This window comes from Chiloscyllium plagiosum, unplaced genomic scaffold, assembly GCF_037043375.1.
Source record: "Chiloscyllium plagiosum isolate Xiang-an unplaced genomic scaffold, Cpla_swu_hap1 HiC_scaffold_32, whole genome shotgun sequence".
NCBI classification, from domain to species: domain Eukaryota; kingdom Metazoa; phylum Chordata; class Chondrichthyes; order Orectolobiformes; family Hemiscylliidae; genus Chiloscyllium; species Chiloscyllium plagiosum.
In genome coordinates this window covers 7,063,405-7,089,364 of record NW_028270170.1, presented here as the reverse complement: position 1 = coordinate 7,089,364, position 25,960 = coordinate 7,063,405, and the positions used below count along the sequence as shown (strand labels likewise).

At 40.5% G+C, this 25,960-nt stretch overlaps 1 protein-coding gene across 1 annotated transcript in view; it reads right to left on the bottom strand.

Annotated features, from left to right (window-relative positions):
- LOC122539626 (rho GTPase-activating protein 23-like) overlaps positions 1–25,960 on the bottom strand; it is a 285,601-nt gene that overhangs the window by 170,109 nt on the left and 89,532 nt on the right. Inside the window, exons 3-6 of the mRNA XM_043674624.2 lie at positions 17,787–17,811; positions 15,904–15,996; positions 7,734–7,812; positions 6,986–7,040 (exon numbers count right to left, since the gene is read on the bottom strand). Coding sequence (XP_043530559.2) covers positions 6,986–7,040; positions 7,734–7,812; positions 15,904–15,996; positions 17,787–17,811 — 252 coding nt within the window. The remainder of the gene's footprint in view (positions 1–6,985; positions 7,041–7,733; positions 7,813–15,903; positions 15,997–17,786; positions 17,812–25,960) is intronic.

Below are 25,960 nucleotides of genomic sequence, written 5' to 3'. Positions count from 1 at the left end.
ATAGGATCAAGGAAAACCCTAAAGTTTTCTATAGGTATATCAGAAATAAAAGAATGACTAGAGAAAGATTAGGGCCAATCAAGGATAGTAGTGGGAAGTTGTGCATGGAGTCTGAGGTGATAGGGGAAGCCAGGGAGGAGATTGCAGAGCCTTCGGCTTTGATCTTTGTCGTCGTTGTCTACAGGAATAGTGCCAGAAGACTGGAGGACAGCGAATGTTGTCTGCTTGTTCAAGAAAGGGAGTAGGGACAATCCTGGTAATTCTAGACCAGTGAGCCTTACTTCGGTTGTGGGTAAAGTGTTGGAAATGGTTATAAGAGATAGGATTTATAATCATCTAGAGATGAATAAGTTGATTAGGGATAGTCAACACGGTTTTGTGAAGTGTAGGTCGTGCCTCATAAACCTTAGGGTTCTCTGAGATAGTGACCAAACAGGCGAATGAGGGTTAAGCGGTTGATGTGGTATATATGGATTTCAGTAAGGTGTTTGATAAGGTTCCCCATGTTTGGCTGTAGAAAATACAGAGGCATGGCTTAATGGCGATTTAGTGGTTTGGATCAGAAATTGGCTAGCTGAAAGAAGAGAAGGTGGTGGTTGATGTGAAATGTTCATCCTGGAGTTCAGTTACTAATGGTGTACTGCAAGGATCTGTTTTGGGGCCACTGCTGTTTGTCATTTTTATAAATGACCTGGATGAGGGTGAAGAAAGATGGGTTAGTAAATTTGAGGATGACCCTAAGGTTGGTGGAGTTGTGGACAGGTGCGGAAGGGTGTTGCAGCCTACAGAGGGACATAGATAAGCTGCAGAGCTGGGCTGAGAAGTGGAAAATGGAGTTTAATGAGAAAAAGTGAGGTGATTCACTTTGGAAGGAGCAACAGGAATAAAGGAAAACCTGGGCTAATGGCAAGATTCTTGCTAGTGCAGATGAGCAGAGAGATCTTTGTGTCCATTTACATAGATCCCTGAAAGTTGCCACCCAGGTTGATAAAGTTGTTAAGGTGTATGGTGTGTTCGGTTTTATTGATAAAGGGATTGAGTTTCAGAGCCACAATGTCATGCTGCAGCTGTACAAAATCCAAGCGGCTGCACTTGGGTGTATTGCGTACAGTTCTGGTCACTGCATTATAGGAAGGTCGTGGAAGCTTTGGAAAGGGTTCAGAGGAGATTTACTAAGATGTTGCCTGGTATGGAGGGAAGGTCTTATGAGGAAAGGCTGAGGGACATGAAGCAGTTTTCGTTAGAGCGAAGAAGGTTGAGAGGTGACTTAATAGAGACAGACAAGATGATCAGAGGATTTGATCGGGTGGACAGTGAGAGCCTTTTTCCTTGGCTGGTGATGACTGACATGAGGGGACATAGCTTTAAATTGAGAGGTGATAGATATAGGACAGATGTTCGAGATAGTTTCTTTACTCAGCAGTAGGGGCATGGAACGCACTGCCTGCAACAGTAGTAGACTCGCCAACATTAAGGGCATTTAAATGGTCATTGAATAAACATATGGGTGAAAATGGAATAATGTCTGACAAATGGGCTTCAGGTTGGTTCCACAGGTCGGCGCAACATCGAGGGCTGAAGGACCTGCACAGCGCAGTAACTTTGTGTTTTCTGTTCTATATACTGCAATCCTGTTGCTATAATGTCTGTGTCTTATGATTCTGCTCCACAACCACCTGATGACAAAGAAGCGCTCCTAAAGCTGGTGATTCCAAATAAACCTGTTGGACTATAACCTGGTGTTGTGAGATTTTTAACTTTGACCACTCCAGTCCAACACCAACACCCCCATATCATGACTACCATAGTTAAAAGGCATGCCAGATAGCACTCTATTCTCTTCAAGCAAGGAGCATCACCAAACTGCGTCAGTTGCCTCTAACCATTCTTGGAAATGTCTGACATGAGACTGAAATTGACCTCACAGTTCAGCAATGCCTCAGTGGCTGTCCAGGAAAGGACAATGTTTTTCATCTGAAATGGCAACAGGAGGCCATCCCAAATGACTATATGATGGTAGCACTGGAGATCAGTGCCAATTTGCAGTGACTATCTGGTTCAAGTGTCAAATAATCAGCTGCTGCCCTCAATCACGCTATGTGCCACTCAATTGAAAACACAATTAAATGGTCAGGAAACATTGTAAGTTTACAATTGAAGAGGACTGCAACACAGACAGTTGGGTGACAGATACCTCCATAAGATGCTTTTTCTTTTTAAAAAAAAGATTTCCTACAGTGTGGAAATAGGCCCTTCGGCCCAACAAGTCCACACCGACCCTCTGAAGAGTAACCCACCCAGTCCCATTTCCCTCTGACTAATGCACCTAACACTATGGGCAATTTAGCATGGCCAATTCACCTAACCTGCACATCTTTGGACTGTGGGAGGAAACCGGAGCACCCAGAGGAAACCCATGCAGACATGGGGAGAATGTGCAAACTCCTCACAGACAGTCACCCAAGGCTGGAATTGAACCTGGGACCCTGGTGCTGCAAGGCAGCTGTGCTAACCACTGAGCCACCGTGCTTCATGTGTGCTGATTGTATGTCACTTAACTATAGATTCCAATGTTGCACTTCTGCACAAAATTGGTAGCGGCTCCCACACGTGCCAGGGTTCACAGCAAAAACACATAATTAACTACAACACTCAGCAGGTAAGACAGCAGCTGACCCTTCACAACGAGGAGAACTTTGACATCTGACAGGTTTTCAGCAAAAGGCTGAATGGGACAAGGGCACAACCACAAAAGGCAGCTTCAGTCCTAACAGCTCAAATATATCTTAGTGACATAGAAATTACAATGCTAAGCTTAATTTATTCACAAGTTCGGGTGCCAAATACCACATTCTTCTTATAAACAAAGTACACACTGAACAGCTCTGGGGACTACCAGCAGAATCTGCAGTTATCACTTCAGGGTAAGAGCGCATGAATGAACCCATGTTTCCCAATGCTTCTCTATGTCCACAGGAAAAGAATGGGTTCAAGAAGTGTGAACATGCCCAGCCAGGGTAGGAAGGTATGCTTGCACAGCTGACAGAAAGGCAATGGACCCAACCTGTCCTGAACAGGAGACTGGACTGGTACAGCTATCCAGTAAGAAAGTCTCTACTCTGCAACCCCTAACTGCACATGAAGCAGCAAGTCCTGAGTAAAGGTGGTGGTTTGCCAGACTTAGAAATGGTTATTTTCCTGCTCCTCGGATGCTGCCTGACCTGCTGTGCTTTTCAGGCACCACTCTAATCTAGACTCTGATCTCCAGCATCTGCAGTCCTCACTTTTGCCTAAGAAACGGTTATGTTCTTCTATATAATCTCAGACTCCAACTCAAGGGGGGAAAAAACACCTTCTGCCAGGCCCACCTCCACCAGCACCTTCAATACTACCAGTAAGAAAGAAGAGTCAGAACGATCAGAAGATGCACTAGCAAGGCATTCCCCTTCCAGCACAGCACAGCAACTTGCTCCTGAGTGAGTAACCTATCCAGAGTAAGTGCAGGATTATGTGAGCTCAGCGCTGATGCGAGCCTACTGCTGACAAATGAAGTCTGGGCTGAAGTCTCTGATACTTAGAGGACTGCTGGAGAACAGGCCACAGGCTGAGCCCACGAGAGATGATGAGTCTCTTATCATGATTTACCTGGGTAACATGCTGGAAATCAAGCCCCATTATTTCTGGAGTAAAGTTACAGATTTTAAAGTAAGAACATAAAATTCCTCAATGTACCAAATTTTCAGACGCAGGTTGATAGAAAGCAAACACTAGGTTTCTGTACTTATCAAAAAAGTTACTATTTATTCTAAGTAATTAGACATTATCTACAGGTAAATGAACTGTCAGCATATAATAATGCAAATTAAACTCTAATCCCCTTTTAAGTTTCCCCTTAAAAGTACACGCACACACACAGAAAAGAGAAAGGGGAATACATGTTTTTTTTATATATATATATAGAACAAAATTGGGAGTTCAATGGTTTCTATTCATGGGTTGCTAAGACGATCTTGATTCTTATTATGCTGGTCAGAGTGTTGTTTTTTTGGTCGTCTTCTTTCACATGGTTCCACTGGTTCACAAGAGACACAAGGTGCCTAATTTTAAAAGGCTGTCAGTTAAAAGTCACCACTTATAACAACAGACTGGTTTTCTTCAGGTTTAAATTGGGTTTTGACTACAAAGTACACAGAGACAGCTCTCGGCTGGAGGAGATCAAAACACTTTCATGTCTTGTTCCCAGCTCCCAGTTGGTCAATTATCGGTGAACTAATCTCTCAGTTGTTGGTGCGAAAGGCTTTTGTTACTAATAACTAGTCACTAGTCCATTGACCAACCAACTTCTTGATGTACAGGTCTAGCTAGGCAGCACAGAACTCCGAGGCTCCAATTCGTTTCAAACAGTTCATTTACTGCTTGCTTAAACTCTGAACATAATGCTTGCCTAAGTGTCAGGTTATCTGCTTTTCAAAACATGCAGCAATCCTTTATAATACTGGTTTCAAAACAGTTATTTCTCATTGTAGATCGTAATATTTAAAAAGCATAAAAATAAAAAGACATATTATTTAAACTCTCGATCTGACCATAAGTGAGCCGAAGATGAATTAGCAAGCAGGGGCAACACCTGGATGAGCTGCCTGAGATCTTGTGTAGACTATTTTGAAGGATGGAGAAGCCTGGCAGAATACCTCTGAGGTACCAGCACACAACTGATGTTTTCTCTTTGGGACTCCAACACATGGCTGCCTCCATGCAACAGATGACTGCTACCATTAAGAGCCAGGCCCAGCAGAACAATCAGCTCTAACTAAAAATGCACAGAGATCTTAACTCCAACACTCGAGCCATGGATACATTCATTCAATGCACAGGTGAAAAGGGGTTAAAGGCCTTTGACCTCTCTCCCCGGCCGCAAATAACCTCAGGTGATGAGGGAAATTTCGTTGAACATCAATAATGAGGAGAAGTAACAGCAGGCATCGAGGAAATGGCATACCAGGACACTCCAGAGGCATCCTGCCTCTCAACTTCCCTTTGTCAGTTACCCATTGCCTCAGTCATGTCAGGCCAAGAAGGTTGGCCCCATGCAGTCTGGAGCCCTCTAGACTATTAGAATATTTCAGTCAACTGAGGGAAGCCAGAAAAGTAGCAACAGACTTGCTCAAGGTCAGCTGTAGGTGTCAGAAGATTAGATTAGATTAGATCCTCTACAGTGTGGAAACAGGCCCTTCAGCCCAAGTCCACACCACCCAAGCCCATTCCCCTACCCTGTATTTACCCCTGACTAATGCACCTAACACTCTAGGCAACTTAGCACAGCCAATTCACCTGACCCTGCATGCACATCTTTGGATTGTGGGAGGAAACCCACGCAGACACAGGGAGAATGTGCAAACTCCACACAGACAGGCGGGAATCAAACCCAGGACCCTCGTGCTGTGAGGCAGCAGTGCTAACCACTGAGCCACCATGCCGCCCATAGATCACAAAGATGCCATAACAAAAGAAAAAAGAACAATTAAATCACTTTGGCATATGAAAATAAGTGTTATGTAGAATTAAGTACTACACAAAAATATAGCACTTTAATATATATTAACTTGTAGTGATTCTAGATGGGGAAATCTCAATGTCTTCTATAGCCACATAAATTAAGGGAGGCAATGGCCTAGTAGGATTAATGCTGGACTGTTAATGCAGAGACACAGGGAACATTTTGGGGACCCGCGTTAAAGTCCCACCACATCAGATGGTGGAATTTGAATTCAATAAAAAATTTGGAATTAAGAGTTTAATGATGACCATGGATCCATTGTTGATTGTCGGAAAAATTGATCTGGTTCACTGATACCCTTTTGGAGGGAAACCATTCTTACCTGATCTGGTCTACATTTGACTACAGACTCACAGCAATGTTGACTCTTAACTGCCCTCTGGGTAATTAGGAATAGCAATAAATGCTGGCCTAGCCAGTGACGTTCTCATCCCATGAATGAATAAAAATAAATAAACTATAAAAGGAATAAATGGTAAAACAATGAGTGAGGCCACTCAGGAACCTGAAAGCGGATTTTTACAAGGAAGCAAGGAAAGGTGTTAAATGCATCTGTCTTTACCTACGAGGCAGATTCACGCCATGGTCTTGGAGGAGGAAACTCAGTTATAAAATGGGTTTAAAATTGATAAGATGTTCATTGATAGTATTGCATAAGCAATTGGTACTTAAAGATGAAAGGATACCAAAAATAGTTAAGATGCATCCAAGGATACTGAAGCAAGTGAGAACAGAAATTGCTCAAAGCTGATGCAGATAAAATGTGCTGAATGGCCTCATTGTGCACCATAACAATCCTGTGATTTTGTGAAGCACTTTCTTAATATTCAATGTTTCAATGAGATCACATCTCAGCAGAGAACATACACAATTTCAACAAGTTCAGTCTCTCATCACAGGACAACAGTCTCATCCCGGAGAACAATCTGCCTCCAATGCAAGTACATCCTTAAAAATCAAGACCAACATTGCACAGAATGCTCTAAGTGTGGCCTCACCAAAGCCCTCTACAATTGCAGCAAGACGTTTTACAATTGGATTAAAGTATAAGAATAGAGAACACATGAGGAGGAGCATTTGCTTTCCTAATTGCTTGAAGTACCTGCATGCAAAACCAACGAAAAGAGAGTAGATCATCAAATTGTCACATAACCTGAAATATTAATTTAAAAGAGATGCAGTAATTCCTCATATGGTCTTTACAATAACCTCAATGGAATACAGTAAAGGAATTTTACACCTCATCCAGATAACTATTTTATTTCAATTGTTATAAAGAATTTACTATCACAAATGCAACAGTATTTCTGCCATAACCCTGAATCTGGAGATCAAAATATCCTTTGTTGCACTTAAGGAGTTAGAACTTATTAACAATAACTGACTGAATATAAGGGCAGAAGAAAAAATAAAGCTTCATAAACTTACCACCTGCAAAATGTCTTCATCTTTGGGCATAACTGAAAGTTCCAATACATCCTCACTAAATAGAGGACAGAAAAATATGGTTCACAAAATCTAAACAATGGCTTAGTTTCATACCTTTTATATTTGAGCCTATAGAACTGCCATAAAACTTAAATCACTGAGATAAAGGATGCCTAAAAAGGAAAACACAATAACCCAAATAAATTACTGCCAACAATGATATTTGAAGAAAGAACTAGTAAAAGCAATTGACAATATACCAATTAACTGCCCGAACATAATAGCCTAACATTGGTTGAGGGAATAATCAGGATATTGTGATAACTGCAGCTGAGATAATCAAATATTCCGCAAGCAGCAATGGGATGGCTAATGCAATGATATCCCGAGTTATCAGATGCTCAAATGAGAGACTAGCACGCCCAAAGCACACCAAATGTGGCTCACTGTTAAGAAGGCTGCTGAGAACCTGCAAACTGTATATTAGATTCATCAAGAATTCCAAGAAAACTGAAACTAGGATTTCTCACCAAACTGCAATTGCAGCAACCATTATGCAAATAATAAAAGCAGAAAGGAAAGGCCCTACTTTGCCTGCATGATGACATCCCTTGTCGATGGCCAATTGTATTACATTAAGCAGTTTGAATACATTCCCGCAATATTTTCTGGGTAAAGGTAGCTGCATGGCAGTGACCACTAATGTATTGGAAACCAAATATGTTAATATTTCACTATGTTAACATACCTGTTCTGAATTAGGGATATTACTTGAGAATACGTTTTGCCAATTACACTTTCTGCATTCACCTTCACAATACGATCCCCTGCAAAATAAAAGTCCTGATTTCAAACAGTGAAGTTTAAAACATGTCTCGAGGATACAATTTTCTGTTTGATTAAAGGAAATTATTTGCAAAATGAATTCAAGGGAAACAGTATGAAATTAATTTCAAAAAATTGCATTAACTATGATAAAGACTCTTTTATTTGTATGTCTAAAACTTTACTGTACCATACAGTTATATCCCCCTAAAAAGCACATTATATAGTGTGTGTCTTGGAGTCATACAGCACGAAAACAGACCCTTCAGTCCAACTCGGCTGTGCCAAGACATCCCAATCTGACCTGGCCCCATCTGCCAGCATTTGCCCATATCCCTCTAAATCCTTTCTATTCAGATGTCTTTTAAATGTTCTAATTGTGCACACCTCTGCCACTTTTTCTGGCAGCTTGTTCCAAACACACACCACCATCTGTGAAAAAGGTGCCCCTCAGGTTCTTTTTTGAATCTTTCCCCTCTCACCTTAAATCTATGCCCTCTAGTTTTGGACTCCCCTACACAAGGAAAAAGACGTTGCCTATTCACCCTATCCATGCCCCTCATGATTTTATAGACCACTATAAGGTCACCGCTCAACGCTTCAGGGAAAAAGGCCACGCCTATTCAGCCTCTCCTATAGCACAAACCTTCAGTCCCTGCAACATCTTTGTAAATCTTTTCTACACCTTCTCAAGTATAACAACATCCTTTCTGTAGAAGGACGACTAGAATTGTACATAGTAATTCAGAAGTGGTCTTAATGTCCTGACCAGCACAACATGACATCCCAACTCCTATAAATTCCTACACTGAATGAATGCATCAGCATCTTCTGACATCCCAAGAAGTTATTTCATTAAAATGTACAAATATACAATGGGTGGAATCTTATAGGGGCCTGAATGATGATTCATTATAGAAGTGCATAAGAAAGCCAGTGAGGCTTGTCACGACACTAGGAGCAATTTGCTGTATATTTTACACATCTGCAAGGTGTTAAGTACATTTCTTGTAGTCTGTGGTCAGTTGCCAATTAAGGGGGATTATAGCTTATTAAACCCTGTATTAACAAGCATATTAACACCACAACTCATCTCAATAATATTCAGCTACATATCTTACTAAATTAATCAAACAAAATAGATGTTGAAAATTCTCGACGTGGAAGTGAGAATGGGCTCCTGGCAACTTCAGCTCGTAACTAACTGCAAGGGGCCTCCATGTTGCTCAGCACTAAACTGCTTTTCAGGACATGTGTACAGCATATGGACTCTGGCCAGCCAGCTCAGAGTCAATCCTGAGAATGAGGAGACTCTGAATTTCATGTCTATATTTGTCAGCTAGGGCAACCAGATTGGCCCAGATTGATAATCCAAATCAAGGATCTCATACTCAATGAGATCTACCTGGCCCTCATTCCAATCACTACAGAAACATTACATTAAAGAAAACTGTTCTGAAGCACATTAATTGCTTTATCTCTCCCTTCCTCCATCACCCACAATGATATTACAATGATTGGGGCCACAGAAAAGTAGAGAACAGGCATTGCATATCTATTGTCAACTTGCAACAAGGAGAAACAGCAATGTGCACAGTATATAAAACTGATCAATTTTATGCACTGGAATCTCAGATGTGTTATTTTAACAAAACATAAATTGAGCAACCGTGAAATACTGGAGTCATGGAAACATGCATAAATGATAAATAGCAGGTAGTTATCAAGATGATATGCTATACAAGTATGACTGCCTCTAAAAAGAAAGCATTCATAGCAGGGTAATTTAGGTCCATAGCTGCTTGAGGCTGTCTTCCAAGGCTGCGCTGCCAAGAATCTGCAGCCTTCCACTAGATGTGCTATAGAGATTTAAGAGAGTTACGCAGGAGAATAAGAGGAGGAACAAGCATGCACAAAGCAGACATTAATGACATGCACAAGGATTAATAGATGATTGGAATGCCTCATCTTCCGCCTTGGGGACCCTCCAACCACACTTGATTAATGTGGATTTCACCAGTTTCCTCATTTTCCCCCCCTCTACCTTATCCCAGATCCAACCTACTAGCTCGGCACTGCCCTCTTGACCTGTCCATTTTCCTTCCCACCTATCCGCTCCACCCTCCTCTCCAATCTATCACCATTACCCCCACCTTCATCTACCCATTGCATTCTCAGCTACCTTCATCCCAGGCCCACCCCCCTCCCATTTGTCTCTATTCTCTTGGCTTACAAGCCTCATTCCTGATGAAGGGCTTATGCCTGAAATGGCGATTCTCCTGCTCCTCCGAAGCTGCTGTCACATAGCCCTGAAGAAAATAGATGGATTTTTCTTTCCCAGCACTGGGCAAAATCAATAAATATGCGAAAGCTGTACAAGCATGCAGTTCTTCAAAAAGAGTATTGGTTTTCTTCTTCTCAGTTCTCCTCAACTTAACTGGGTGCAGCCAGCCTTTCAAGTCTTGGCATAGGTGACCACTCTTTAATATATAAGCTCAATAAATGTGACCAAGCTATTTAACCATGAGAGAGACATCACAACAGTTCAATCGTTTACCAATCACCACTTCTAAGGATCACTGGACCTTAGCCAACTGTTCTCTATTTCCTGCCCTCACTCACTACTGCCATTATCCTGAGGATATGAAACCAATTGTAGCCTTTGTCAATCCTAATCTAAATTAAGATTAGCAAAATAATGTACATGAAGGTCAAATCCAGAGCATCTTTCTCTGTATTTTACAGTATTATGTTGGTGTGACTTTCACAGGAAAAATGTTCTAATACTCAAACCCCACTACTCCACCAATTATACCATTGGTATAAATATGTTGATTAAAGCACCAATGCATGTGTTTAAGTAGTAGTAGTAGTAGTAGTAGTATATTTTCATTTCTAAATACCATACTGTAGCATAGAGGACTTGTTTATACCAGAGATGGAAAAGCTCCACTTCACAGAAAAGAACAGCGTAGGACAACTCAAACTAACAGGACAGCATAAAACAAAAAGAAAGGGCTTACAAAAATGGGGGAAAAAAAGCACAGATCCTGCCAAATGAGAAAGTTATAAAGACTAGCAAAGAGCCACAAAGCAGCTTAGAAGAGCTACTAAAAGGGATTATAAAAGAAACTTTCAAGAGACATCAAAATCAATAATAAGAAATTTTATAGTTATATAAAGGGAAAGCGGGTAGTCAGGAGCAATACTGGTCCCCTAAATATGAAAATGGGGACACTGACAATGACTATGAGGAAACGGCAGACAGAGTCATAGAGATGTACAGCACAGAAACAGACCCTTCGGTTCAACTCTTCCATGCCGACCAGATATCCCAACCCAATCTAGTCCCACCTGCCATCCCCTGGCCTATATCCCTCCAAACCCTTCCTATTCATATACTCATCCAGATGACTTTTAAATGTTGCAATCGTACTCACCTCCATCACTTCCTCCGGCAGCTCATTCCATACACTTACCACCACCTGCATGAAATAGTTGCCGCCTAGGTTTTTTTTTTCTTTCCCATCTCACCCTAAACCTATGCCCTCTAGTTCTGGACTCCCCCACCCCAGGGAAAAGCCTTTGTCTATTTATCCTATCCATGCCCCTCATGATGTTATAAACCTCTATAAAGTCACCCCTCCGCCTCCGACGCTCCAGGGAAAACAGCCCTAGCCTATTCAACCTCTCCCTATACCTTAAATTCTCCAATCCTGGCAACATCCTTGTAAATCCCGAATAATTATTTTGCCTCAGTATGTACTAGAGCAAAGTAGGATAGCCCATTGGAAGTCCTAAGGAAATTAATAGTGGATTGGGATAAGGGACTGAACAAAACCAATTAAAACAAAACACTGAATGAATAGGATGAAAGAATGACAAATCCCTAGGATCTGAAGGGTTCCATTCAAGGGTGTTAAAAGAAGTAGGGGAGCACGTGGTAGATGTCCTAATGATAATCTTTCAAAGCTCCCTAGACACAGGACTCAACCCTTTGGTCAGGAAAATTACATATATCACTGCGCCTTTTAAGAAGGGCTAAAGAGAAAAACCAGGGAATTACTGACCAGATAGCCTAATATCTGTGGTAGAGAAATTGCTGGAGTCTACAATCAAGGATGGAGTAACATGAAAATTTTCAATTAATCAAGTAGAGCCAGATGGGTTCATGACAGGTAGGTCATACCTGACATAACTCATTTATGTTTTTGAAGAGGTGATTAAAGTAGTGGACAGAGGAATGTCCATGGATGATATTTATATGGACATCCAAATGGCATTTGATAAAGTCCTTGATAAAGTCCCACATAAGAGATTATTAACTAAGGTAGACGCCCATGGAATAGAGGCCAAATTACTTACATAACTGGGAAATTGATTTGAGTGGTGCGTGACAGAAGGTAGGGTCAATCAGGGGAGTACTCAAATTGGCAAGATGTGACCAGTGGCGTTCCACAGGGGTATGCGTTAGGGCCTCAATTATTCACATTTATTAACAATTTGTTAATGGCATAGTAGCCATATGTCCAAACTTGCTGATGATAAACTTAAGCAGCATTGTAGACAGTGTAGATGATAGCATAAAATTATGTTCTAATACTCAAACCCCACTACTCCACCAATTAAACCATTAGTATAAATATGTTGATGAAAGCACCAATGCATATGTCTAAGTAGTAGTAGTACATTTTCATTTCTAAATATCATACTATAGCATAGAGGACTTGTTTATACCAGAGATGGAAAAGCTCCACTTCACAGAAAAGAACAGCGTAGGACAACTCAAACTAACAGGACAGCATAAAATAAAAAGAAAGGGCTTACAAAAATGGGGGAAAAAAAGCACAGATCCTGCCAAATGAGAAAGTTATAAAGACTAGCAAAGAGCAACAAAGCAGCTTAGCAGAGCTACTAAAAGGGATTATAAAAGAAAACTTTCAAGAGACATCAAAATCAATAATAAGAAATTTTATAGTTATATAAAGGGAAAGCGGGTATTGACAGACTAAATGAACGGGCAAAACTCTGGCAGATGGAGTTCAATGTAAGCAAGTATGAGGTTATCAATTTTGGGCCAAAAGGCCAGATCAACATATTTTCTTGATTGCATGAAGTTATTTATATAAATGATTTGGATGTGAGCATAAGAGATATAGTTAATACATTTGCAGATGACACCAAAATTGGAGGTGTGGTGGACAGCGAAGAAGGTTACCTCAGTTTGCAACAGGATATTGATCAGATGGGCCAATGGACTGAGGAGTGTCAAATGGAGTTTAATTTAGATAAATGAAAGGTGCTGCATTTTGGGAAAGCAAATCTTAGCAGGACTTATACACTAAATGGTAAGGTCCTGGGGAGTGTTGCTGAAAAAGGAGACATTGGAGTGTAGGTTCACAGCTCCTTGAAAGTAGGGTCACATCTGATAGGATAGAGTATTGAGTAAAGGAGTTGGGAGATCATGTTGCGGCTGTACAGAACATTGGTTAGGCCACTTTTAGAATATTGCTTGCAATTCTGGTCTCCTTCCTATCGGAAGGATGTTGTGAAATTTGAAATGGTTCTGTAAAGATTTAAGGATGTTGCAGGGTTGGAGGATTTGAGCTATTGGAAGTTGTTGACTAGGCTGGGGCTGTTTTCCCTGGAGTGTCAGAGGCTGAGGGCAACCTTATAGAGGTTTATAAAACTATGAGGGGCATGAATAGGATAAATAGAAAAAGTCTTTTCCGTGGGGTCAGGAAGTCCAGAACTAGAAGGCAAAGGTTTACGGTGAGAGGAGAAAGATATATTATAAAAAGACCTAACAAGCAACTTTTTCATGCAGAGGGTGGTACATATACGAAATGAGCTGCTAGAGGAAGTGGTTGAGGCTGGTACAATTGCAACATTTAAAAATCATCTGGATGGGTATTTGAATAGGAAGGGTTTAGAAGGATATGGGCCAGGTGCTGGCAAGTGGGAGAAGATTAGGTTGGAATATATAGTCAACATGGATCAAGTTGGACCAAAGGGTCTGTTTCTGTGATGTACATCTCAATGACTCTAAATGGATGATGATGGGATAGTGGCGGGTGTTAGGCTTCGATTAGTTCACAGGTCGGCGCAACATTGAGGGCTGAACTCTGTATTCTGCACTGTATTGTTCTGTGTTCTATGTTCTATATAGTGGATGTCCAAAGAGATTTGAGGGTTCAGGTGTATAGATGTTTAAAATGCAACAAACAGATGCTAAAAAATAATCAATGCGGCTAATGGAATGCTGGTCTTTAAATCAAGAGGACAGAGTATGAAGATGCAGAAGTTGTTGAGGAGCCACACAAATCCTGGGTTAGATCGCACTTGGAATACTGAGAGCAAATCTGGGCTAAGATGTTAGGACCTTCAGAAGGATACATTGGCCTCGGAGGAAGTATAATAGATTTGTAAGAAAGATACCTGGACTGCAGGGGCTACATTATGTGGAGAGATTATGCAAAATAGGCCTGTTTTATCTTGAATTTAGAAGTTTACACTGCATGGAAACAGAGCCATTGGTCCAGTTCTTCCGTGTCGACCAGATATCCTAAACTGATCTAGTTCCATTGGCTAGCATTTGGCCTATAACCCTCTAACCTCTTCTGATCAAAGACTTCAAAATATTAACAGGAAAAGACGGTGATAAACATTTCCCACTGGTTGGAGATTCTGGAAATAGGGGGCATAGTCTGAGAATTAGGGCTAGATCGCTCATGAGAGATGTTAGAAAGCACTTCTACACACAAAGGTTGGCAGAGTTTTAGAACTCTCTTTCACAAATGGCAGTTGATGCTAAGTCATGTTAGCTTTAAATCTGAGATTGATGGATTTTTGTTCAGCAAAGGTGTTAAGGGATATGGGTCAACAGCAAGTATAAGAACGCCACAGATCAGCCATGATCTTAATAAATGGCAGAACAGGTTCAAGGAGCTCAACAGCCTACTCCTGTTCCTGCATGTTCTTTTCAAAATAAAGGCAGGTTCTTAATATGTGGTGTAAATTTTTATTAGTAAACACAGATTTTCATAAATAAAGAAGGTCAGTTTAGCTAAGTTGATTGCACAGCTAGTTTATGACGCAGTGTGATGCCAACAGCGTGGATTCAATTCCCGATTGATTGAGGTTATCATGAAGGATTCTCCTTCTCAACCTCGACCTGAGACCTGGTGGCCTTCAGGTTAAACCACCACCAGTCATTTCTCTCCAATGAGACACCAGCCTTAAGGTCTAGTAAAACTATGGTGACTACTTTTGCATTATTTTAGTTTTCAGAGTGGTTGCATTAATTCAGATATATTAAACAATCTTAAATGCAAGTGATTATCAGTTGAGAGGGTTGTGTTAAACAATGAATTAATTAGATTAGATTAGATTACATTACAGTGTGGAAACAGGCCCTTCGGCCAACACGTCCACACTGAACCGCAACCCACCCATACCCCTTACCTAACACGACGGGCAATTTAGCATGGCCAATTCACCTGACCTGCACATCTTCGGACTGTGGGAGGAAACCGGAGCACCCGGAGGAAACCCACACAGACACGGGGAGAACGTGCAAACTCCACACAGTCCCGCCTGAGGCGGGAATTGAACCCGGATCTCTGGCGTTGTGAGGCAGCAGTGCTAACCACTGTGCCACCGTGCCGCCACAAATATCATTTTGCTGTGAAGATGTGAAACAAATAATTTAGCTCATGAGATGCTACTCATACAAATAGAATATAGGGGTTACAGGGACATTAGGGCCACCAAATATCAGAAATACCCAACTAACTAATGGAAAATAAGCTGAATAACTTAGTCTCTGCACTCTTAAGGAGGAGCAAATTAAGCAATTTTTCATGAGAAACAGGAAAGGAGCAGTCACTTTATTGGAAGCTTTCTTCACCCCCCCCGATTTGGAGGATGATGATAAGCCATATTAGACTGGAAGCTACATGCTTTCACTCATCACATCCTGCCAATCAGAATTAGACCCATTCTTGTAAATTAGAAGCATACTTTTTGTTGACGTTGGCTTAATGCTATAGAGTGAAGATTAAAATTTGCTATTCCTTATGAGCCCATATTACCTGTACACAAACCAGCATGATATGCTGCTCCCCCTTCCTTTACACTTTTAACAAAGATGGTATCCATAGGTTCTGTTCGACTTTTCTGATGACCTGTGAAGTAAAGCAAGACGAGTTCATAAAGTTGTACTATTAAGCTAACAGTTCATAAGGACTCCATGCAAAAATGACACAGCAACTGAAATAACTCAGCAGAGGCCGATAACCCGATACCAAGTCAGCTCTGAGTGAACAGAATCCCTTACCTTCCTGTTTATATCGGTCAGCCAGGACTCCCTGACTGGACCAGGTTAACAATCCCAATCTGGGAACTCATAATCTCATTACATTTACAACAGCAACCAATATTTTTTTTGTCTGGAGTATACCTTCCACTAAGCTTTCAGGTGTCAAGGAAAAACAAGACCTGATTCCAATTGATTTTTTTTTTCTCATTCTTTAGTCCAATCAGTGGACTAGCTGGAGGTCAACGTTTCAGTAAAATTGACTTTAGTCAAGCCTATTTTCCAATGTATGTGGATTCTGAGTCACAGAAATACCTGACTATTGTAACACAAAGAATATTCAAATCAAAGACACTTCCATTTGAAATCACATTTACAACTGCATTATTCCAATATTCCATGGAATAGATTTAATGCGGATTGCAAGGAGTCCAGTGTTAACTCGATGATATTTTAGTCTAAATTACTTTACTAATTTTAGCTGAATTATTATGCAGTTTTATCCAAAACCTTGCAATCATTCTCAAGCTGTTGCACAATTTATTTTGCGGAAATAACTGGAAATGGGAAAATGAATGTGATAGAGCCTTTGCACAAGCCAAAGAGGCTTTATTAATGTCAATAGTCTGGCCCAAAAGTTAACATTGCAACTAACATGTGATGCAAAATAAATTGTGCAACAGCTTGAGAATGGTTGCAAGGTTTTGGACAAAACTCCTTTGCTCCAAGAAGAACAATGCCAGTGTCTCCAACCTAACCCTGTGGCTGAAATTCCTCATTCCTGGAACCATTCAAGTACATCTCTTGGGTACCTTCTCAAGGACGTTCATCACATCCGAAGTAAGTGAAGTGACTAGAACTGGATGCAATACTATAATTGTGGTCTAACCTGAGTTTTAGATATGAATATAATTGAGGTGTATTGAAGATTGATTCCACTAACACTATAAGTGTAGAACAATGGGAGGGGTTTGACGAATGGGGCAGGAAAAGCGAAGGAAAATTTGAGATAGGCCTTAGCAAGTTTTGAATGAAAAAATGATGATGATGTCAAATGGCCTTTACAAAAACTTAGAACACAGGGGTTCATTGGTTCCAACAGATTTCCATCCAGGAAGTAAATTGTAATGGGGTCAGTTTTCGTCTAAACAGTTTAACGCCAAACAGTAAATTATTTTAATCCAAGTTTAGTCATCACAAACTCGAGGCACCAATGGGCAGCAACATTCTGGAAGTAACCATTACAAAGGAGCTCTAACTTATGAACACTTGCACTTACGAATGAGACCGCATAATACTATTTATTTTAAAGATCCAACACTCATTCACTTCTACTTATGAACAGTTATTTGTATTGCGTTCTGACTTGTGTACAAATTGAATTACGAACATACTCAAGAACGAAATCCATTCATAACCCGTAGAGTGCTTGGAATCTGTTTAATTTCATTTCAAGTTTTTGTTTTTGGAATGCATTATGATCAAATAGATTATGTTAATCAATGCCTTCTACAGGGTCGGAAACAACTTAAAATTCACACCTGTCATACAGTCCATTGACGTCTTCCCCTGGCAAAAGTTACTAAGCATCTTCATCTATACAGTAGCAGCTAATTTTATGTAGGCATAATTTGGAAAAATAATTAAAGCAAAACTCACCTTTTCCATTTCCATTTTCTTCATCCTACAAAAGAATCCAAATAAATTTAGTTAAATATAACTTATGAACCTTTGATTGTAATGATTTTAATAATTCCCTATTTTAACTACCTTTAACAGATGATCTTGCATGCTCCTGAATCCACTATAAACATCACACATAATAAAATGGAAAATTTAAACCAACACGGACAGAAGGAGAGACACCCGTTGTCAGGGAAATACATGTAAATCCTTGAAGTTTTCGAAGTTGGTTGGTAGGTCTCACTGGCCCAACTGCATCGCAAATGCATTGCTCACAACATATCTAATGTCTTATGAGAAATCACCCCACAGTATGCATGGTAGGCAGATAGCTCAACTTGACCAGATACTTCACTATCAGAGAGTCACCAGGGCTGTTGTACTGTTGGGCAGTGGTATTAAAATAGGTCCACCTCACTTTGCTAATTATTGATTTGCTCCAAAGTCAATTCAGAATTTAAAATTGGATCCTCAACCTTCAATCTCTATCCTCTTTGACAAATGTCATGGCATTTGTCTGAACATTTTCAGGTTTGGAATTAGTCATGTGACCAGAACTGATTACACTATTTGTAGCTTGTTCATATCACAGTACAGCTTCAGCAAGGCTGGTTTAATGTTACATTTGCTGTCAGTCCTTGATCTTTTTCAGCATCTCCCTGTGTACTTTGACAATATTCTTAATTATTCCCCAAATTAAACACAGTGCAAGCCCCTTTAATACTTTTAAACTGAAGAGCCACATGAAACACATTCCCATAAAATTTCCAAAGTAAAACTTTTATCAATCAAAACTTTGAACAATATTTTACAATCTTATTAAAGTACGATTTCCCACAAGATGTTTGTAAATTAAATAATGTTGATTTAACCCTGATAATTTCTCCCCGTTGGATGGCTAGTTCTTGTTCAGTATCTTTCATACCCATCGTGTGGAAACAGGCCATTTGACCCAATAGGTCTACACCGACTCTCCAACCAGCATCCCACCCAGAATCATCCCCCTACCCTATCAGTGTAACTCTGCATTTCCCATGGTTAATTTATCTGATCACCACACCCCTAGAGACTATTTAGCATGGCCAACCACCTAACTTGCACATCTTTGGAATGAGAGAGGAAACCAGAACACCCGGGAGGAAACCCATGCAAACACAGGGAGAAAATGTGCAAACTCCAGTCACCTGAGGCTGGAATTGAACCCAGGTCCTTTGCGTTGTGAGGCCACAGTGCTAACCACTGAAGCACCATGCATCTGACTGACCTGCAAACTTTCTGGGCAGACAAGTGTGAACTGACATCACACTACACCATGGCGTACTACTCAAAGAAAACATTGCCAGATTGTATTGTAGGTTTATATTTAACTACCAGTTCTGACATGAAAAAGCAACACATTCATGGTCATGTTCTACACTACTGCACTTGGCATCATTATTCCAAACCAAATTGCACTGTTAAGAACAATTAGATCTACATGACAGAACACTATAGGTGTCTGAACAACATGGGCTAGAAGAATATACAGTAGAATTGGGAAACAAGTGTGGCGATGTTCATCTCGAGATCGGGAGCAATATGCTTCCAGTCTTTTATATTTTTCATTCGTGTCACTACAAGATTCTCGCTATGCAGCAATGAAATCCTAATTGATGGGTTTAATGCTTTCTAAAAATCCAGTTAACAGCACAACTTATCTTATTAATATCTTGACATTCATCTTACTAAACTAGGCAAAAAAGCTAGATGTTGGGGAAAATTGACAAGGAAACCAGGACAAGAACCTGGTGGATTCGTCTCATCGCTTGCTCTGAATGACATCAATGTTGGAAATAGAGTACACTCCATGAGCACTGACTACATGTGCCCCCACATCTCAAGATACTAGCATCTGACATATGCCATCTACTAAGAACATCTCCAACCCATTTACAGGATGCTTCTGCCTTCAAAGCTATACTTGCAACTTTCATTGTAATTTTGCTGCAAGGACACTGCGTGCTCAGTGACATGCACCCACCTCACAAACTAGACTAGGTTGCATTATCTGTGTGCTCCTTTGCTTTCATGGCTATGTCACACTCGGATCCTACCTGGATGCTTAAAACATCCCTGTTTTGCATTGCCTTGCCATTTTGCACATTGTCCCTTAAGCTAAAGATATACCAGGCTCACATTACTGTCATCTTGACATCCCATTTTGCAGAGTCAAAGTCTGGAATAAAGACCATAAGAACTCAGAGCAGGAGTAGGAAATTCAGCCCCTCGAATGGTGTTCTATCGTTAGATATGATCATTGCTGATCCCATCTCAGCCTCAACTCCACTTTCCTGATTGCTCTCTATAACCCTTCAACTCATTCCTCATTAAAATGTCTATCTCCTCCTCAAACGTTACTCAATATCCTAGCAGTCTGGTGTACTGAATCCCACATATTCAAAACCCTTTTAGAAAAGTAATTTCTCCTCATCTATTTTAAATGTGCTATCCTAAGACTGTGACCGTACATTCTAGATTGCCTCATAAGGGGAAACATCCTTTCTATGTCGACCTTGTCAATTCCCTTTAGCATCTTACATACCTCAATTAGATCTCCTTATTCTTCTTAACACCAAGAAGCCTAAACTGCCCAATTTATCCACATTTCTCAAATCTATCTAGAGAACTTCCTCTGAACTGCTTCCAGTAAAACTCTACACCCCTCCTTAAGTAAAGAGACGAAATTGTATGCAATGCTTCAGGTATGTTTTCACTAATGCCTGATACAGTTGCAGCAACACTTCCCTACTTTTATATTTTATTCCTTTAGCAATAAATGTCTAAATTTTATTTGCCTTCCATATAACTTGCTGTATCTGCACACTAGCTTTCTGCAATTCATGTATGAGATCATTGAGATCCCTCTGCCTTCCAAAGCTTTTCTCCATTTAAGTAACAAGTTGTCTTTCTATTCTTTTGACCAAAATAGATAACCTCCCAGTCATTTATGTTAAACTGTGTATGTCAAATTTTGTCCCATTCACCCAGCTTATTTATGTCCATTTGTAAATTTTTAATTTCTTTATTTCAGTATCACCTGCAAATTTGGCTACCATACATTCTATCCCTGCATCCAAGGACCCAAACCTATGGCACCCTAATAGGGCACCCTAATAGTTACATTTTGTCAACCAGAAAAAGACCCGGATTCTCTGCTTTCTTTTGATTAGCTAATCCTCTATTTAAGCTAATAAATTACCCCTGCCCCCTTGTTGTTATGTTGTGTATTAACGGTTTATGTGGTAGTGAGGATCTGAAACCTGAATACAGGCTTAGGTAATTAGTTAGTGTCAGAGACAACCACTTAATACATGCTCCTACTAACTTAGGTGGCAATAAAATGGCTTCTTAATGCAAATAACATGACAAAATGGCTTCTAGCCTGCAAATTGATAATTCTGCTTAAAGCTGCATAAAATGGCTTTCAACCCTGCCAAAAGCTGCATAATTGACTTGACTACAGTCTGCCTCTACAGAGATTAGCAGACAAAGCTTCCTTTACCACATACAAATAACAAGACTAGATAAAGTTAAAAATCACACAACACCAGGTTATAGTCCAACATGTTTAATTGGAAGCACACTAGCTTTCGGAGTGACGCTCCTTCATCAGGTGATTGTCACCTGATGAAGGAGCGTCGCTCCGAAAGCTAGTGTGCTTCCAATTAAACCTGTTGGACTATAACCTGGTGTTGTGTGATTTTTAACTTTGTACACCCCAGTCCAACACCAGCATCTCCGAATCAAGACTAGATAAGATACTACTAGCCATCCTAACTGACCTTCAACTGCAGGTGCAGAGACTAGGCTCATGAGATAAGAGTAGCTTGGATGTTGGAAAACAAAGTTGGCTCCCAGGAAATATCATTGGGCTAAGTTGCTGTCAATAAAACCATCTCATTAAATTGATTGGCAATTGTTTGAATGCACTGTACGATTATGGCCCATACCTCTCCTTAAGAAAAGTATAAAAATGTCTTTGTTTTAAGCCATTTATGCAGTTCCTCTGAGGAACATGGAAGAGTTTAACCTCTGTTTCTGGGCGATCTGTGCCCGGCCATAAGAAAGAAAGTGTGAAGTCTTAAAGAACAGACTGATCGCTAGTGTTTATTGACCGATCGTGGAACAGAGACACCCCTCCTGGGGTCGAGATCTTCAGTAGTTTATCAAATGCCTTCTAGAAATCCAGTTATATCACATCTACAGGATCCTCATTATTCATATTGTTATATTTTCAAAGATTTATAGCAAGTTAGTCAAATAGGATTCATCCCTCACAAAACCATGCTGATTCTGATGTACTGTAGTTTGACTTTCGAAATGTCCTGTTATTACTTCTTTTATAATGGATTCTAACAATTTCCCAACATGTTAAACTAACTAGTCTGTGGTTGCCTACTTTCTGTCTCCCTCCCTGTTTGAATAAGGATGTTATGTTGGCATTGTTCCAAACCCTTTCCCACACCCAGGAAATTATGGCATACAATAACCAATGGATCCACTATTTCTCCTACCACTTTCTTGAAGATCCTGTCTGCCTTCAATCACAATAGTTTGTTCAGTACTTTTTCCCTAATATTGATGATTGTTCGAAGTTCCTCCTTTTCTATAACCTCGGCATTCCCTGTTGCTACTGGAATGGTACTTGTATCCTCCACCTTGAAAGCTGAAGCAAAATATTGATTTAATAATTCTTCCATTTCAGTGTTCCCTCTCCCTATTAACTTCCAAGTCTCATTCTCCAAGGGACCAACAGCAACTTGAACTACTCTTCCTTTTTATGTACTTACAAAAGCTCTTATTACCTATTTTTATATTTTATACTAGTTTTCTTTCATAATTTAACTTTGCTCTTTTATGATATTAATAGGCCTTTGCTGATCTTCCAGCCTGCCACTCCCCTTTTCAATTTGGTATGCTTTAGTTTTTGTCTTTACATTATCTTCATCTTCCTTACTCAGCCATGGATGTATTTTTCACTTCTTGCAATCTTTCTTCCTTTCTGGAATATATTTCAGTTTGGAGCAATTGAATAACTCCTTAAACATCTGTCACTGCTCATGAACTTCTATCTTTTAGACTTTCTGCCCAGTCTACCAGGGCCAGTACTCTCCTCATGCCTATGTAATTACATTTGTTTAACATCAAAACACCAGCGTGGGACTCCCTTCAATTGAATTTGAAATTCCAGCACGTTATGATCACTCTTCCCTGGAGGATCCTTTACTATGAAATTAATAATTAATTCCACCTTATTATATAATACTAAATCCCGATTAGCCAGCTTCCTAGTTGGCTCCTCAAGATATTTCACCAAGAAACAACCTCTAATACATTCAATGAATTCTACCTATAACCTTGTCAATTTTATTTATCCAGCCTTCATGCATATACCTTTCTTACCAGTATTCCCTGGTTTATACTTTAAACCACTATGGGACTACAATTTGGGAACCTATGGATTTCTCCCACCAGGGACTTCTTACCTTGTTATTGCTTATTTTTAAACCAGACTGATTCTATATCTTATCTCCGGTTCTGATATTTATCATTACTGCACTGATCTTTTCCTTTACCAACAAAAGCTACAGCACCTCCTTTTCCTCCTAACCCTTCCCCCTCCTTCCGAAAAGGAGTACTTTTGGATATTTAATTCCCAAACCTGTTCTCCCTGCAACCATGCCAGCATAATCATCATCAAATCATTCCTATTTGTCTCTATTTGCACTGTTAATTCATTAAGTTTATTCTGATTATTTTGTGCATTCAAATCGAAAGCCTTTAAATATGTTTTATTATCAAATTTCCCTGTTCTTGGATGATTCCTTGGTGGAATATGATGTTCACACATTCTGTCCCATCCTTCTCTTTTCAGGTAATAATCAGACTTGTCACTAACCTGCACTCTGACTTTTCCTTTAACTTTGGTCTTTGATAAGGTGCCACACGGGAGGCTGCTGATCAAGGTGAGGGCCCATGGTGTTCGAGGTGAGCTACTGGTATGGATTGAGGATTGGCTATCTGACAGAAGGCAGAGAGTTGGGATAAAAGGTTCTTTTTCAGAATGGCAGCCAGTGACAAGTGGTGTCCCGCAGGGTTCAGTGTTGGGGCCGCAGCTGTTCACATTATATATTAATGATCTGGATGAAGGGACTGGGGGCATTCTAGCAAAGTTTGCTGATGATACAAAGTTAGGTGGACAGGCAGGTAGTACTGAGAAAGTGGGGAGGCTGCAGAAGGATCTAGACAGTTTGGAGGAGTGGTCCAGGAAATGGCTGATGGAATTCAATGTGAGCAAATGCGAGGTCTTGCACTTTGGAAAAAAGAATACAAGCATGGACTACTTTCTAAACGGTGAGAAAATTCGTAAAGCCAAAGTACAGAGGGATCTGGGAGTGCTAGTTGAGGATTCTCTAAAGGTAACCATGCAGTTGAGTCCATGATTAAGAAAGCGAATGCAATGTTGTCAATTATCTCAAGAGGGTTGGAAGATAAAAGCACTGTTGTGCTACTAAGACTTTATAAAGCTCTGGTTAGGCCCCATTTGGAGTACTGTGTCCAGTTTTGGTCCCCACACCTCTGGAAGGACATACTGGCACTGGAGCGTGTCCAGCGGAGATTCACACGGATGATCCCTGGAATGGTAGGTCTAACATATGAGGAATGGCTGAGGATCCTGGGATTGTATTCATTGGAGTTTAGAAGATTAAGGGGAGATCTAATAGAAACTTACAAGATAACACATGGCTTGGAGAGGGTGGACGCTAGGAAATTGTTTCCATTAGGTGAGGAGACTAGGACCCGTGGACACCGCCTTAGAATTAGAGGGGGTAAATCCAGAACAGAAATACGGAGACATTTCTCCAGCCAGAGAGTGGTGGGCCTGTGGAATTCATTGCCACAGAGTGCAGTGGAGGCTGGGACGCTAAATGCCTTCAAGGCAGAAATTGATAAATTCTTGATGTCACAAGAATTAAGGGCTACGGGGAGAATGCGGGTAAGTGGAGTTGAAATGCCCATCAGCCATGATTGAATGGCAGAGTGGACTCGATGGGCCAAATGGCCTTATTTCCGCTCCTACATCTTATGGTCTTAATGCTACAAACCCTTCCCTCCTCTTATTTAATTTAAAGCCATATCTAAAGCCCTAGTTATGCAATTTGTCAGGATTCTGGTCCCACTGCGATTCAGGTGGAGCTTGTCCCATTCAAGAACTCCCTTCTTCCATGGTATTGGTGCTAATGTCCCATGGATTCGAGCCCATTTCTCCCACACCAATCTTTGAGCCACATATTTAGCCTCTCCTTTTGGTTCTGCTTTTTCATTTTAGCCCCAAGCTGTTCATATTCCCTGAGTAGAACCTTTTTCCTCCTGCTACCTGTATTGTTGGGACCTACATGGACCACAACAACTGAATCTTTCCCTTCCCACTCCAAGTTTCTCTACAGGCTAGATAGGGTATCCTGAAACCAGACACCAGACAGACACAACATCTTTTGGGATTCTTGATCCTAGCCACAGAGAACACTGTCAACTGTCTTGAGTATAATATCGCTGATTACAATTACAGTTCTCTTTTCTCCCCCATCTTGAATGGCTCCCTGTACCATGGTGCTATGGTAGCTTACTCAACTTTCCTAGAGTTCACTCTCTCACCCAAACCAGGAGCAAGAATCTCAAACCTGTTAGAGATTCTTCAGCACTATCTTGTGGATCTCTCTATTTGCCTAACTCATAGTCACACCCTCCTGTCCCTGACCACGGACCAAATTGGAGGTAGTTAATCTGACAGGTGTGACAACTTCCTGAAACACAGTGTCCAGATAGCTCTGAGGCCCTGATGTGTTACAGTTTTCAAAGCTCAGACTCCAGCTCATTAACTCTGAGCTGGAGTTCCTCAAACAACCAACACTTGCTACAGATCTGGTCACTAAGAACCTCAATGTGGTACCAACTCCCAGATGATATACATACAACATATTTCCTGTACTTCTATTTAATTTGTTTACTAAAGTTGATTTTTGTAAATTTCCTATTGGTTTTTTTGTTTCTAGTTTGTAAAATATTTCTATTTACCTTCTTTCTGATAGCAACTTACAACAGACAGTAAA